The 16077-nt window shown below is 50.4% G+C and overlaps 1 protein-coding gene across 14 annotated transcripts in view; it reads left to right on the top strand.

Annotated features, from left to right (window-relative positions):
* Positions 1-16077, top strand: part of DDC (dopa decarboxylase) — a 74811-nt gene that overhangs the window by 50350 nt on the left and 8384 nt on the right. For 7 of the 14 annotated variants that reach the window (XR_014814373.1, XR_014814367.1, XR_014814372.1 and 4 more), the window contains 3 exons: positions 2097-2164; positions 9379-9473; positions 14856-14954. Coding sequence is in view for 5 of the 14 variants with exons in the window: in XM_021063930.2 (XP_020919589.1) it covers positions 2097-2164; positions 9379-9455; positions 13015-13034; positions 14856-14954 (264 nt within the window). In the remaining 9 variants the exon portion in view is untranslated. 14 annotated transcript variants of the gene reach the window in all.

Genomic DNA, 16077 nt, shown 5'->3' with positions numbered 1-16077 from the left:
CCCTCCTCGGCCAGCCTTGCTGGTCGAAATCTCTTCTTTTTCTCCCTGAAAATAGGATGGCACTTGAACCTGATGTGTGACTGGCGGGCCCGGTGTTGGCAGCCATCACCACGGGCTTCCAGGGAGGACACTGTTAGAATGCAATGAGCGCGGATGAGGTCTGGGTTGGTAGATGCACCCTATGCCACTTAGAGTGCATGAGCGATCAGGTCCTGCTGCCCAGCACAGGGAGCTCTGTCAGGTCTCCTGGGATAGACCACAGGGGAAGGTCGTATGAGAAAAAGAACAGATGTATAGGTATGGCTGACACGACGCTGCGCAGCAGAAATGGGCGCGGCACCATAAATCAATGATACTTTAATAAATAAATAAATATTCTAGTAAAGGAAGAAAAGAGGGGACAAAAGAACTAAAACATTTAGACAAATGGAAGCAGCCGTTGATCTACCACATCGATGGTGGCAAAAGAGTCCACCGATTAAATAAAAAATGGGCTGATCCTGATTATTGTAGATTAGATGTGAAATTTTCACCATCCCACTACTCAGGATAACATCTGTTCGGAGAACTTGCTAGTTCCTAGAGTTGAGAAAACTTCGGCACAGGGTATTTCCGAAGCCAAGTCAGTTTTCTGACATAGCGCCTGTGCATTAAAATTCCGATTATTCCCAATAATCCAGCACTTTGAAATGTGGAAAAATGTTGTGTGACTTCAGACTATGCCACTTTGAAAGCATGCAACTTAAAGTAGTAATAACATCTTATTCTATGTGGAAAAGAAGAAGTATGAATTTTCTCCATTAATAAATGAATTGGAGGCAGGGAGTTCCTACTGTGGCATGGTGGGTTAAGGATCCGGCGTTGTCACTGCTGTGGCACGGGTTCAATCCCTGGCCTGGGAACTTCTGTGTGCTGTGAGTGAGGACAAAAAAAAAAAAAAAAAAGAATTGGGACTCCCAGATCCAAAGCAAGAGAGAGCCCACCGGGCTGTGGTGTGCATCTGCCCGCCATGGAAACTCCGCATGGCCTTTATCAGGCTTGGTCTCGGGTTATGCTTTGAAATTCTGCATATTTTAAATTATCCAAGGTCCCCGAAGTGCATCCTTGGTTCAAATGTGATAGGCTTATACTGAATTAGGATTGATACAGACATGATAGGAAGGCTCCAGGTAATATCTCCTTCCAGCCCCTCTTCTATTAGGGCACCAAGGCCCCCGGCTGGAGACGGAAAGAACTGGGGCTCCACCGCCCTTCAGATGCCTTGCTCTTTCCAGCTCAGAAAGAGCGTGATTCATCTCGCGCTGCCCGCGAGCACTCCCTGGACATCTGGGCGCTTTGGCCCTCGCTGTGTCCCGAAGACCATCAGCCTGGACCCGCTGCCTTCGTGTCCTTGGGACCTCAAGCCTCGCTCCAGTTCTGTGGCTGCCCCTCTGCGGGGCGCTTCTGAGGCCTGCCCCTCCCTCCCCCCCGAAGCAAGTCCCTCCCCTGCTCCTCTGTGCCTGGCTTAGGGCTGCCCCAAGGCCGTTGTCACATGGTCTCCCTGTGACTGCTCTCTTGCCGGATGTCTCTGCTTCACCAGAGCTGCTGGAGGTCGGCAGCCAGTTTTCATCACGTGCTTCCCTGGGCCTCCACCTGGCCAGCTGTACCACCACAGAGCAGCGACTGTCACACTATTTGCAGGGGAGGGTTGCTGCTCCGACCCTCAGGAGCCACACTGAGGAGTTCCTGGCTGCACTGTCACGCCATCCCCATGAAGCAGGACTCCCGTCTGGGCCACACAGAGAAGTGGCTGTGCCGGATGCCAACCCTGGGTCTCCCGCTCCAAAGTTCTCTTCCTGCCTTTGCGATTCTGCCCAGAGTCAGATGCATATTCGCTCCAGGTCTCATGAGATGTGATCTGAAAATGAATGAAAAGAGGCTGAGTGCGGGGCTGTGTGCTCAGAGCCCAGACCTCCTCCAGTGTCCCTGGCCCCAAATACCACGTTTTCCCTCATGAGACAACGAACCATTCATTACCATGCATGAGGTCTTGTTTTTTTTTAGCTAAACATTAATAACTGAAGTGCTTTCTTTTTGTTCTTATTATTCCCTGGCAGTTTGCAGATTCATTTAACTTTAATCCCCACAAATGGCTCTTGGTGAATTTTGACTGCTCGGCTATGTGGTAAGTCTCCCCTTGCCTCTGATGTCAATTACCCTACAATTACATGCTCTTTAGAATAGTTTATATGAAAGAGACCTGGCCGACCAGGGTGTCCTTGCTGGAGAAACACATCCATCACCTATTACTTGCCTGCATTTCTCAACCATGGGTAGAATTCTTGCTAAATCTTACCCTGTTGTACACTGCTGTCTAGAACATACTGGCTCAAGAGGAGAGAAGGTTGACAGAGCAAATCTCTGCCTTAATATAAATAGCCTTAACCAAAAAAGTGCGCAGTAACCTCAGCACATCTTTCTAATGGATTTGCTTCTGTGTTTTTATTCTTAAATGTTTTCTAAATCTAAGTCTGAACGCTTACAAGTATTTGCTAAGGAAAAATTAAAGTAATTCTATTTTCTAGGAAGTTCCCTGGAAATTCTTCCTAGCAGTACGGTTATCACATTGGTTATATTTAGAGCAAGAAGAAAAGAATTCAAAAAGTAAAGTGTGGGTTCCTGTTGTGGCTCCGTGGGGTAGGAACCTGACATAGTGTCCCTGAGGAGGCAGGTTCAGTTCTTGGCCTCCTTCAGTGGGTTAAGGATCTGGTGTTGTCGCAAGCTGCAGTGTAGGTCACAGATGCGGCTCAGATCTGGTAGTGTTGTGGCTGCGGTGCAGGCCTGCAGCTGTAGCTCTGACCCCCTGGCCTGGGAAATTCCACATGCGCAGGTGCAGCCCTAGAAAGAAAAAAAAAAAATTAAAGTGGGCGCTATTTCACTCCGTCCATGGTGTTTAAAGGAATAACGATGACGGAGTAGAATGAGGTCGTTAGAAACTAGTTTTTCTGGGTTCAGGAGAGTGAGAAGTTGGTCAGTGACTCTTAAGATCGGCGGCTTTGCAGGAATTTTGTGCAGACTTGTTCTAGGGCAGAATGGTCTCTTTCTTCTTTAGAAAGGTGAGGAGTCCAGGTAAGTCTGTTTCCCCAGTTCTCCAAATGAAGGGTTTGCCCTTTAACTAGTGTTTCTAAAGGTGAGCTACATTTTCAGTGCTTTACATCTGTCTAAATCAGGTTCTTTTTTTGGTCAGTGTTTGCCTCAAACTCTGACCCATGATTTAAAAACCCATCCGTATATGGGCATTTCAGGCTTAACTTCGAAACGTGAATAAGAATTTATAAATGCTGTAATGTGAGCGTTAGTCTTCTTTTGTATTCCTCTTTTACCTAAAGTGGAACATCTTGAGGGTAATTTGTACATGTCAATCCCCTCCTCAAAAAAGGAGGGGTCGGGGTGTGATTCCGTCTGCTGGGGTGTTTGATCAGGCGCAGTCACAGTCCGAGAGAGCTCGTGATCTGGTTGTGGGTCCTGAGCTCCCAGCTAGAATGGAGCTGGCGGGAGTCCCAGAGGCCTCCGTTGGGTGAGGGGGGGCTGGCCTCCGTGCAAGTTAACGAGCTGCAAAGGGGTCCTTAGCTGCCAGTGAGTCACTTGGCAGAGGAAGCCACAAAACCAGCCCGGACAGACCATCCGATGGCTGTTGAGAGGTGGAGTGAGGTGGGCAGCTGGGTAGGGCTCACCAGAGGGGCTTGCGGGGTGCCGTGATGCTTTACTCATTTCCTGGGTCAAACAGTATCGGAAGCGGATATTTCAGGAGCCCTGGCGAGTGCAGGTCCCTTCCACACATTTCATTTAAGCAGCGTCTCTGGCCCCCACCGCAGCTCTGCAGGTGGGGAAGACGGGAGCTGCCAGGGACCACAAGTATTCTGGACCTCCAATGTATGATCCGAATGCTGACTTTGATGAGGACGAGCATAACACATACATCCATGCCCTCAGGTTCAGGAAGCCAGGCCGTAGGCTGGGCATGAGGAAAGCCTGCTTTATCAGTGCCATGGACGAGGAAAGGCTGGCCCTTTCACAGAGCCTGGAAAAGGGGGGCACACGCAAGCCCTCCTCCAGGGGTGCCCAAGTCTCTGATTTACGTCCGTCATGACGTTTGGGTAGGAATTCTACATTCAAGATCCTACCTGCTCTTCGGCAGCCCTTACTCTCTCACGCACCATCTCCGTTCATCCTGTTGTGACCTTACTGATAGAGGAATTAACTGTTTTACCGGTAAGATGACCAGAGTTCTGAGATGTGTCGTGGGTTTCTAAGCGCATGGGACCATTCATGCTCGACTAAATGCACGAGGGTGAAGGTTCACAAACCATAACTGAGTAGAGAGTCCAGTACAGAATCATGTATCTCTCAGGACACCAGTGAAGACAAACACGCAAAGTGACACACCTTTACAAACACACATACACACAAAAGGATGCCTGGAGATCACACGGGGTTTTTCCGGGTAGAAACAGGATTGATTAGAGAATATGAGTGGGGTATTTTGGTTTGTCTCTGTGTGTGTGTGTGTGTGTGTGTGTGTGAATGAGGCAGAATCAGATTCTGTGTCTACCGAGGCCTATAGAACCCAGAAGCCAAAGGTGTGCAGAAGGACCACAGCAGCTTCCCTCCCCATCCCTCCCCCATCCCAAGGACCTGAGCTGCGGGTCTGCCGAGCAGGCTGGGCCAGCCTGGAGACCCCTGCGTGTTTGCAGAAGGTCTGAGTGTGGTCAGGGAGCAGGGAGAGAAGGAAGCTGAGAGCCTACTCAGAGGCATTTTTTGCGCTGTCCTGAATATCCAGAGAGCCATCTGCAGACAGCTGGCCATTCTAAGAGGTCACTGCAGTGAAATGAGGTGTCCTAACACAGTAGAATGCGGGTAATGAGGAACCTCCTGAGTGGATTCCAGAGAACGCTGGGCATTCATTCCTTCAGCGCCCAGAGTGGAAACAAGCAAACAGCCCTAAGTTGTGAATTTTTACCATTATTTTATTTCTTTTTCTTTTTAGGACCACACGTGTGCATGTGGAAGTTCCCAGGCGGGGGGCCTACGCCTCAGCCGCAGTGGCCGTGGATCCTTAACCCACTGAGCGAGGCCAGGGATCAAACCCGCATCCTCATGGGTACTAGTTGTGTTCTTACCCTGCTGAGCCACAACGGGAACTACCCAAGTTCTATTTAAAGATTTCGTTGATACAACAAGAAAGATATAAACAGACCCCGTTTTTTTTCTTGCTCTCACCAGCTTTTTTGTATTCCTCAAAACCAGAAGTGTCGCTCTTTTGTTTAATGACATTTTACCAATGGTTAGTCCCTAATTTAAAGTAAGCCCATTGGTTTTATTCGCTAAATATTGAAATGGACAAGATAATTGAAGTTGCTAAAACTCGCCATCATTACAAGCATCGTAAATACATTTTATAATGATTTCATTATTCTGTTCATAAGCTTTTTATTGTTTACTTGGCATTTTGAATCTTTTATATGTAAATATGAACCATCCTGTTCTGATCTTAATGTCTCTTAATATTAGATCCTCTCCAAAGCAAGCCTCAAAATCCACCAAGGACATGGATATAAAACCTTTAAAAAGAGGCTTGATTTTCTTCCACACAAAATTAAAATTTTCACCAACATTTTCATAGCTTGTGTACGCTTCTGCTACATTGGATTTTTTTTTTTTAATTCAGTTCCTTGGGAAGGAGCTTTTGATCACGCTGGTTAGGATAAGACATGATTCTGGAATTTACGTCAGAAGCTTGAGGGCACAGGATTCTAGCAATCTCTTTGATTTCTTTGTCCTTTGGTGCTTTTGGCATCTCGAAACTTTGTGGCGTTCCTGGCACCAGAAGGTCATGGGAGCCCTCATCTCTTGAGCTCACACACATGGTGTTGGGGTTTTGTTTAAAGACAACTTAGGAAACCATGCTTTCTGCATAAGACAGGGGATGGCTCGGGACTGTGTCTGCTGACAGGGAAAGGCTTTCCTGACCATCAGGCTTATCCCAGGTGAGGTGACTTTGATGCCCAGAAAGGGTGTTTCTGTGGTGCGTGTGCTCCCACATGCACGCACACGTCCATTTCGTTGTTTCCATAAAGCTCCTTTTCATAATGTCGCTAAACTTTGCAAAGAAAAACAAAGTCAGTACCTAAAATTGCAAGAGCAGGCCGCCACAGACCCGTTGCAGCCAGGGGTCCATGAACAAAGAAGACGGGAAATTGGAAATAATAGAAATTGAATGCATTTGAAGATGGAACAGAAGCAACAGCTGCTAAAGCAGGACTCCAGAGAACAGACTTAAACAGAAAGACGAAAGCCAGAAAATCCGGAGCACAGGGCCCCGTGGAAGCTGGAGAATGACAGAATAAAGCCCCGAAACGAGAAGGAGGGAAACAGTAAAGAGAGAGAGAGACACTCGCGAACTAGGAAGTAGGGAAGAGTAACACGGCTCCAGAGCGCCCCGAACTGCCTCATAGAACAGATGACCTGGAAAGAGGGCCCAGAAAGAGGCAGGACAGTGAACTGCCCTGGAAAGAAGAGAGACATGACCACGGACGCAGCAGGGACCTCTAAAGGTGGCCGAGGAGCACGGAATGCCAGAACTGCCTCAAACGTGCACATCCCATCACTCCAAAAGCGTGCATCAGAGTGACTCCAGCATAAAGAGAAGACCTCAAGAGTCTCCTGGCCTTAAAGACAAGGTGCCAAGAGCTACATGTCACATGACAGAAACATCCAGATTCTTCCAGCAGTGCATTCTACCAAACTGTCAAGGCCATTATCGGTCCAAACTTAAATGTAGTTCAGAGACCAGCCAGAGAGGGGTACATCGTGAAGTTAGTGTCACGTCGCGTTCCAAACCAGATGAGAAGCGGAGGAAAAAAAGCAACAGGACGAGCTCACAAAATTACACATGGAAATTCCAAGTCAAATTTTATTTATTTACTTAGGTCGCCCCGAGGCATATGGAATTCCTGGGCCAGGGATCAGATCCAAGCTGCAGTGGTGACCTAAGGCACAGCTGTGGCAGCAACATCAGATCTTTAACCCACTGTGTGGGGCTGGGGATTGAACCCGCATCCCAGGGCTCCCCAAGATGCGGCTGGTCCCGCTGCCCCACAGCAGGAACGCCTCCACGTCAAATTTTAACAAATAAAATTCAATGATGTTCAAAAGGGGGGAAAAGATGATACATCATGACGAAAATAGGTTTATTCCAGATATGCCAGAGAGGCTTAAATATTAGAAGATTTCAAAATATGACCATGTTTACCAGTAAAGGAGGAAGCAGTTATCATCACATTAGATACGGGAAAAATATCAGATAAAATTCTAACCTATGTGGAACAAAAGCTCTTCGTAAAAGAGGAGCAGGGGAGAACTATTTTAATCAGATTAAAAAAAACTACCAAAAAACTATAGCAAACCTATTCTTAGCAGTGAAATATTAGAAGGGCTCCCTTTAATATCAGGAGGAAAAAAAAAATCACAATTCCCGTAAAGCGCAGTCTGTTCAGCTCTGTGCTCTCCTCACCTCTGCAGTGAAAAACCACAGAGAAATGAAAGGAGAGGTTAGAGTGGCAGCCGCAAAACTCATTACTCTCGGATGGCGTGACTCTCTGCCCTGAGACAGGGACCTTCCAGGAGAGCGTTGATAGAACACAGCAGGGATTCTAGAAGGCACCTAAGGCTGCATTTCTTTACATATACAGTAAATAGCATGTGCAAAAATTCTAAAATAAGTACTTTGATAATAGCAAGAAAAGATACAAGGTTACTGTGAATAAATATATTGGGAGTTCCTGTCGTGACCCAGTGGAAACGAATCCGACTGGTATCCATGAGGATGCGGGTTCTACCGCTGGCCTTGCTCAGTGAGTTAAGGATCCAGCGTTGCCGTGAGCTGTGGTGTAGGTCACAGACTCGGCTTGGATCTGGTGTGGCTGTGGCTGTGGCGTAGGCTGGTGGCTCCAGCTCCCATTTGACCCCTGCCCTGGGAACTTCCATATGCCGCGGGTGTGGCCCTAAAAAGCAAAAAAAAAAAAAAAAAAAAAAAGAATATATCAGAAACCTGTGAAGAAAAGGATGCTATCTGGGGGGGAGCCGTTCCAGGTCCTAACTAAATGAAGTGGCCTGACCCACACAAGGTGAGGGAGACTCAGGGTCAGGCCTCAGAGCTGTTCTAGGAAATATCCGGACTCAGTGTTTTGTGGAACTTGGGGAAGCTGAGCCGACCGTTAGTAGGGCCCCAGAACAGCCAGGAGAATAGTGAAGAAAAATCTGGTGGGGATTCCGCGCCAGCGACTCTGGCTGAGCCAGGACCATCGGAGGGGCAAACCCAGCGGAGGTCGCAGGAGAGAGCCCAGGAGTTCCTGCTGTGACTCAGCGGGTTAAGGACCCAACACTGACTCTGTGAGGATGCGAGTGCAACCCTTGGCCTCCCTCGTGGGTTAAGGCTCTGGCCTGGCCTCAGTCTGCGGTGTAGGTCCAAGTTGCGGCTTGGATCCAGATCCAGCATTGCTGTGCTGTAGCCTGCAGCTGTAGCTCTGATTTGACTCCTGGCCCGGGAACTTCCATATGCTGCAGGTGCAGCCCTACAAAGAAAAAGAGGAAGAGAGAGGCCGGGAAACAGCCCGTAGTATTTTGTACCCACGGGATTCCTGATGCCTTACAATCCTGCACGCGATACCGAGGTAAACAATCTAATGAAGAGGTGAACAAAACCCTTCTCTCTGAGGAAGAAGCAGGAGTGGCCGCTTGGTGAAGGCAAAGTTACTCACTTCATTAGTCATCAGACACGCACGCTAAATCTCAGGGACGCACTGCAGGTGCTGGGAACTAAAGTCTCCCCACACTGCGTGCGGCTCGGATGCGGACTGACAGGGGCTCAAGGGCTGCACGGCCTGTATGCGTGTGGCTGGGTCACTTTGCTGCATAGTAGGTTAGGGTTAGGGGTTAGGGCTGAGGGCTAAGGGTTAGGCTTAGGTTGGGGTTGACTGGTCTCATGGTCCCTCCTAGGAGATCAGGGGTGATTTTCGAAGTCCCACGCCTCCGGGCCAAACCCTGAAGCTCTCCAGGTGCCCGGCACCATCGCATCTGGGCGTTGCGAGGGTTTCAGGAGCTGGGGGCCAGCAACCAGGGACAAAGACCAAAGACTTATTGTTGATAATATGGCATTCCCCCCACCCCCCGCCCCCATGCCCGGAGCTCTGGAGGTCGCTGCTGTATTGCAGCCAGGCGTGGGGAAGGGGGTCAGGGGGCCGGGCAGCCCCAGCTGGGCCTGGCAGGCAGGAGCAGGAGGCCAGGACGGCCCAGCCCTCCCGTCCTTATTAAGCCTCTGCATTTGTCGTCTAAAAACAGGGTGAAAAGGAGAACGGACCTGACTGGAGCCTTCAAATTGGACCCCGTGTACTTAAAGCACAGCCACCAGGGCTCGGGTGAGTGCTGGCCTCAGGGTCTCCGATTGCTTCCCGTTTTGTTTCCAGCAGAGCTGCCTCCACACTGCGGGAGCCAGACGTGAAGAGTCAGGGCCGCAGACGGGTCCTGGGGGGTGGGTGCAGGGCCAGGAAGCGCTGCCCCCAGGGTGGGGAGGTGGTGCGGCCTCTCCCTGCGGGCAGGTGCCCTCCTCTCAGCTGTCTCCCCACCACGGCTCCCTACAATTTGTGAAGCCACCTCCCGGGTCACTTTGCTGCCACTGGAACCCCAGATCCTTGGGGCTGGGGAGACCTGCTGCCTCCTAACTGCAACGGTGCCTGGCGGGCGGGCGCTGCGGCGGCCACGGTAGAGCAGCAACGGCAGGAGGGGTCATGGTTACCGCGCCCCCCGCGGCTTTGCACTTTCGTGTGTTCTCATTGGATTTGTGCCAACTAGTGACCAAAACAAAGATGATTTTTTATTTCTTCCGATGACAGAAATTTCACAACACAGATGCTAGGAAGATAGTCGCCAGAGCTGGCATGCAGACGTTTTCAGATGCATTCTTTCATTATAAAGTGTGTACATTTGGAAAATAGAAGGGAGCTGAGCCGTAATATGTGGAACCTAATAAAAACGGGTGGAAGATAATATAAGAAAAGGAATGTACACATATGTTTGGCTGGGTCACTTTGCGGTACAGCAGAAATTGGTACAACATTGTAAATCAATATACTTTGATTTTAAAAAATAATATGAAAGAACTTACTCACAAAACGAAAACAGACTTACAGATTTTGCAGCTAAATTTAGGTACCAAAGGGGAAATGCAGGGAAGGGGGTAAATTAGGAGGTGGGGATTAACATACACCCCGGCTGCATGTCACACAGCTGAGTAACCAGGACCTGCTGTGCAGCGCAGGGAGTTTGACCCAGGACTCTGATAACCTAAGCGGGAGGAGAATCTGAAAGAGAATGAATGTGCGCGTACGTCTAACTGACTCACTTTGCGGAACACCTGAAACTAATACAATGTTGTAAAAAAATTAAATTAAAAAAAAAAAAAAAGGTGAGCCAGAACGGCCCCACAACCCAGTGCTCAAATGTCCACCCTGCTAAATGGGGCTGTATTTCTTGCCGGGTTTCTCTTAGGCATTGCTAGGTTTTATTGTTTTTACTATATGCCATTTGCAAATTTAGAAGCTGCTCACCCCATACATATCTTACGTAGTTTTAAAGACATCCTAAGCTTATGAGACACGTGAAGCAATCCACAGTGTAAGTAAAAGTATCATCAAGGAACTGCTGGCAGAGAAGAGCTTTGGCCTTCTTTTTTTTTTTTTTTTTTTTTTGGCTACCCCATGGCATATGCAGAAATTCCCAGGCCTGGGATCGAATCCATGCCACAGCAGTGACCTGCGCCATAGCCGTAACAACGCTGGGTCCTTAACTGCTGAGCCACCAGGGAGCTCTGGCATTGGCATTCCTTATGTCACCAGTAAACATTGGCACAGAAGCTCCTATCTGGCCAGGTCTTCAGCTGGTCCTTAAGGAAGCAGATTCTTTGAGAAGCAGATGTTGTCTTTCATTGGACGCCGTGTCATTGAGCTGCAGCAGCTACGGTGTCCGACTCCTCTTACTAAAATCTTCGGCCGCGTGGTCCAGTAGTATTTCCTATGATGCAGGAAATGGTCTGTAATTCTGTGCTGTCCCACATGGAGGCGCTAAACCACGGGTGGCTGTGGCTGTGGAGCGCCTGAAGGTGGCTGGTGTGACCATTTTTAAATGCCTTTGATTTGCATTAAGTGTAAGTAGCCACGTGTGGCCGGTGGCTGTCAGGATGGGAGAGTGACGTCACCGAAAGGGTGGACCACTCATGCCTCCCTCTTCATGACAGCCCCTGGGTTTTCCACAAATTCTTACTGAGCCCTTGTTACACCGCAAGCACACTCCTGGATGCTGCTAGTTCATTTCCATGGGCATATTTAAAGTCCCTTCTTTATTTTTTATTTTATTTTATTTTTTGAATGGCCATCCCCATCGCATATGGAAGTTCTCGGGCTAAGGGCTGAACTGGAGCTGCAGCTGCCAGCCTATACCACAGCCACAGCAACACGGGATTCAAGCTGCATCTGCGACCTACTCTGCAGCTTGCGGCAACGCTGGATCCTTAACCCAGTGAGTGAGGCCAGGGATCGAACTCAAAACCTCATGGTTCCTAGTCGGATTTGTCTCCGCTGCGCCATACCAGGAACTCCTGCCAGGTCCCTTCTGACGACACTGCTGGTGGTGTGTTTGTTAACAACTTCGTGCCACGGGGTGTGAAGAAGAGAGAACGGGCTGGGGGGCGACCAAGGTGGGGTGACCTGGGGCTTCCGCCCAGGGTCCCAGATGAAACAGGGAGATGGAAACTTGCAAAATGCCCTGCGTGTCCTCCCATCTCTGCCGTAGGAGGGTCCTAGTTGTGAAAACACCTGGTCTCTCCAGGCGTCCGTCGGGAAACCCCAAGCAGTCGTGACTTTAGATTTCCTTGAGAATGTGGTATAGACCCACTGCACAGTGGACCCAGAGCAGTCCGTCAGGGGGGATGGCATCAGGCGGGCTGCCTGTCCCTCTGGGCGGTCTGCCATGCCCTCCACAGCTGGGGGACACCAGCCACAGTGAGCCTTCCCTGGACGCCCTGGAGGGTCAGACTCCAAAACACATTTTTCCAGCCCCCCCCCGCCCTGTGACCCCGGGCCCATGGCCACCACGTATAAACCCCATGCACAATCTTTGTCCGGGGGCACCCTTGCGGCCCCGGCTTCCGGCACGAGGGCAGAGACTGACAGCCATCGCTCCTGGCCCTGCGAAGGCCTTTGCATCCAAGATAATGAAACTGACTCAGCGGATCCAGAACCCAGACAAAGAGCCTAGGAGTTCCCGTTGTGGCTCAGCAGAAACAAATCTGACTAGGACCCATGAGGACACAGGTTCCATCCCTGGCCTCGCTCAGTGGGTTAAGGATCTGGCGTTGCCATGAGCTGTGGTGTAGGTGGCAGACGCGGCTCAGATCCCATGTGGCTGTGGCTGTGGTGTACACCGGCGGCTGCAGCTCTGATTTGATCCCTAGCCTGGGAACCTCCATGTGCCAAGGGAGCGGCCCTAAAAAGACAAAAACAAACAAACATAGGAAGAGCCAAGAATACAGAGATGGACACTCCTCCAAGTTGGATTCTTTTTCACATTCTAACCACTCTGGCTATCACAGACCTCCCCCCTACGCATGAACGACCGGATGATAAAGCTCTGTGTGATCCGAGGGCCAATTTCCTGAAGGGCATGGAAGGACTCTCGGATCACCATGCTTTTGTAACTGCAGAAAGTGACACGAATGGGAAGCCAGTCAGCATTTCCCTCTGGGCTCTGCCCTCTGAGGCTCCCCTGGGGACCCGTTCCCCCAGACGCGTCTCAACCAACACCTAGCCTCTGCCCTCGGCGGTCCCAGGTCCTAGGTCTGGTTCAGGAGATGATGGGACAAATTAGCATGTCATCAACAACATGTTCAATGAGTTCTTTTTTCTGCTGCTTTCTCTTTTCCAGGGCTTATCACGGACTACAGGGTAAGTGGGGGTTGTCGTCCTGAGCGCCAGGTACGTGGGAATCCAAAATGCGGATGCAGTGCCAGGCGTCCTGGACTGTAACCCCGGCTGCCCCTTGTTCCCCTCAGGGTCAAGGTCCCTTCCACAAGGCACAGCCTCTAACTGGGTCCTAACAACAGGTCGTGCTGGGCAGTGGGCACCTCTGCTGAGGTCTCGAGTTAGGATGAAATGATGATGCCTGCACTCGGCCGAAGGGCAGGGACTGGGCACTCAGATCCCTCTGTAAGGCGGGCCCCTCCCTTCCACTCAGGCTGGTGCCTGGAGCCCCCAGGGCAGGGGGAGAACAAAGGGTCAGAGGGCATAAGAAGTGCTCAGAGCTCTTAACCGCTGCTCTGGTGACAAGCCGCCTTCCCAGGCAGGAGCCCTGGGCAGGGACTAAAATGGCCCACAAGACAGGACCCCACCGTCCTCTCTCAACTTTCCTCTGGTGGAGGCTGGGGGCTCGGAGGCACCTCTGCTTCCCGGGGAATCCAGCCCAGCCTCGGGCCCCAGAGAGGCAGTGACAGCCTTTTCGGGCCACACCGGAATGAGCTGGCAACTCAACTGTGGGCGTTGTTACTCCAGCACCAGAGAAATGGAGTTCTGCCTACTCTTCTCTCCAGGGTTAGCCCTGAATCCTGCTGGGGTTTCCCGGGAGGCTCTGCCTTGGGAGGAAAAAGCAAGGGATGCAGCACCGTGTGTATCGGGACCTTGCAGCTTCGTTAGCGAATGGGGTGACAGTAAGGTTTCCAAGTTAGGTTCATCTTTACAGAAGATCCCCCAACAATGTGCAAACGCACAGCTAAATAAAAGCCAGCCAGCCGTGCAGGGGTGTGACTCCGGCTCTCTGAGTTCCACAACCCTTAGCCTCTGATGCCTGCTTTCTGGTCGATAAAACAGAGATACTGGAGTTCTCACTGTGGCGCAGCCGGTTAAGAGCCCAACCAGTATCCATGAGGATGCAGGTCCAATCGCTGCCCTTCTCAGAGGGTTAAGGATCTGGCGTTGCTGTGAGCTGTGGTGTAGGTTGCAGACTCGGCTTGGATCCTGCATTTCTGTGGCTGTGGCTGTGGTGTAGGCCGGCAGCTGCAGCTCCAATTCGACCCCTAGCCTGGGAACCTCCATATGCCGCAGGCGCGACCCTAAAAAGACAAAAAACAAAACAAAAGCTAGGGAGAGCTCCTGCAAAGCCCCGCATGTTGACAGATGTGTTTTGTAGGTGACTCCTTGGTGGCCTGTGGGGCAGAAAAAGGATCCAAGTTGCTCCCCAGACGGCTCTGGGGCTCAGGGGACGTGCACAGCAGAGGGTGTGGCTTTCTGTTCTCTGCTTCCTCTTTCCCATGGGCAGAAATCAGTGAACCGCTCCCCTGCCACCCTGCTAGAGTGTAAGCCTCCTGGGGCAGGGCTGCACCTCCCCTGTCTGCCCACAAGGGCGGTGGCACCGGACCACTCATCTCACTGCTGTCAGCTCTGCCGTCCAACTTGGGGCATGGCAGCCAGAGGGGTGGCCTCCAGGGAATTAATTGCCTTCAAGAGAAACAGTCCGAGTTCCCTGGTGGCTTGGTGGGTTAAGGAGCTGGCGTCATCACCACTGTGGCTTGGGTTGTTGCTGTTGCAAAGATTCTATCCCTGGCCTGGGAACTTACACATGCTGCGGACTCAGCCAAAATAAATGAATGAATGAATAAATAATACATAAAATGTTACAGAGAGAGAGAGAGAGGGAAATAGGCAAGGACACGAGCCAAAAAGGAAAGCAACTCTTAGCATGGTCCTGAAATGCCATTTTATGTTTTCTTTCAGCACTGGCAGCTGCCACTGGGTCGGCGATTCCGGTCCCTGAAAATGTGGTTTGTTTTCAGGATGTACGGAGTCAAGGGACTGCAGGCCTATATCCGCAAGGTAATTTTGTTTCCATTATTTATCCAGTGCCACTGGGGCAGGCCTAGATTTTAGAAAGCAAGTAATATGTATTAATACCCAAATAAGAGGGATAGTTTGGGGCACTGCAAGATTCTGGAGCTTCTAGACCTTTCCATGTAGATGACAGGTTTTCACTCCAGGATGCTGTTGAAGTGATAACACACTTAGCTGATGCTGGAGCCACGGCTGGCCCACAGTGAGGTCCAGTTAACAGTGCAGCAGTCAGAAGGCGATAGGTTTTTCTCCAAAAAATCTGCCAGATTGGGAGAGATTGAGCCAGGGGGCAGTGTGTGTCTTCCAGCCAATGATTCTCAGACACGCTCCACCCAGAAGCACGTGTGTGACCTCGGTCTCTGCGGCTGGGTCTCGGTAACTGTTTAACCAGCAAACATGTGACTGTGATGAGCACTGAAATGTGAAAACCATGGATCAACTCCAAGCCCCATTACCCTGTTTTGTTTAATTTTTTTTTTTTTTTTTTTAGTCTTTCTAGGGCCGCACCCGTGGCATATGGAGGTTCCCAGGGTAGGGGTCCAATTGGAGCTGTAGCTGCCAGTCCACACCACAGCTCACGGCAATGCTGGATCCTTAACCCACTGAGCAAGGCCAGGGAGCAAACCTGCATCCTCATGGATGCTAGTCAGGTTCATTAACCGCTGAGCCACGACAGGAACTCCCCACCCCCCAGTTCTTTTTTGAAGTATGGTAAATTTCCATGCTGTGTTAACTTCAAGTGTACAGCAAAGTGGTTCAGTTATTATACACATATGGTCTATTTTTCAGATTCTTTTCCCTTATAGGTTATTATAAGATACTGAGTAGAGTTCCCTGTGCTGTGCAGTCGTAGGTCCTTGTTGGTTATCTATTTTATAGACAGTGTGTAAAGCCTGGTTTTCCCTTTTTGACAATTGAGGAAACTGAGGCCAGAGGACGCCCCCTTCTTTAGTTGGCTGCAGAAGGCCGATTTCCAGCCAGGCCCTCCCATTTTGGGGTCCTTCCTCAGCCGTGACCCCACCCTGATGGACAGAGGTCCTCAGACATCACAGGGATGGGTCACACCTGCAGTCTTTAAGCCTGGGGACAGCACTGGGCCAGCCTTCCC

This window comes from Sus scrofa, chromosome 9 (genome assembly GCF_054392235.1).
Source record: "Sus scrofa isolate SSC_HxYL_T2T_F1_AM1 chromosome 9, Sscrofa_HxYL_maternal_Yorkshire_Landrace_v2.0, whole genome shotgun sequence".
In the NCBI taxonomy this organism is placed as follows: domain Eukaryota; kingdom Metazoa; phylum Chordata; class Mammalia; order Artiodactyla; family Suidae; genus Sus; species Sus scrofa.
This window is presented reverse-complemented; position numbering and strand designations above follow the sequence as displayed.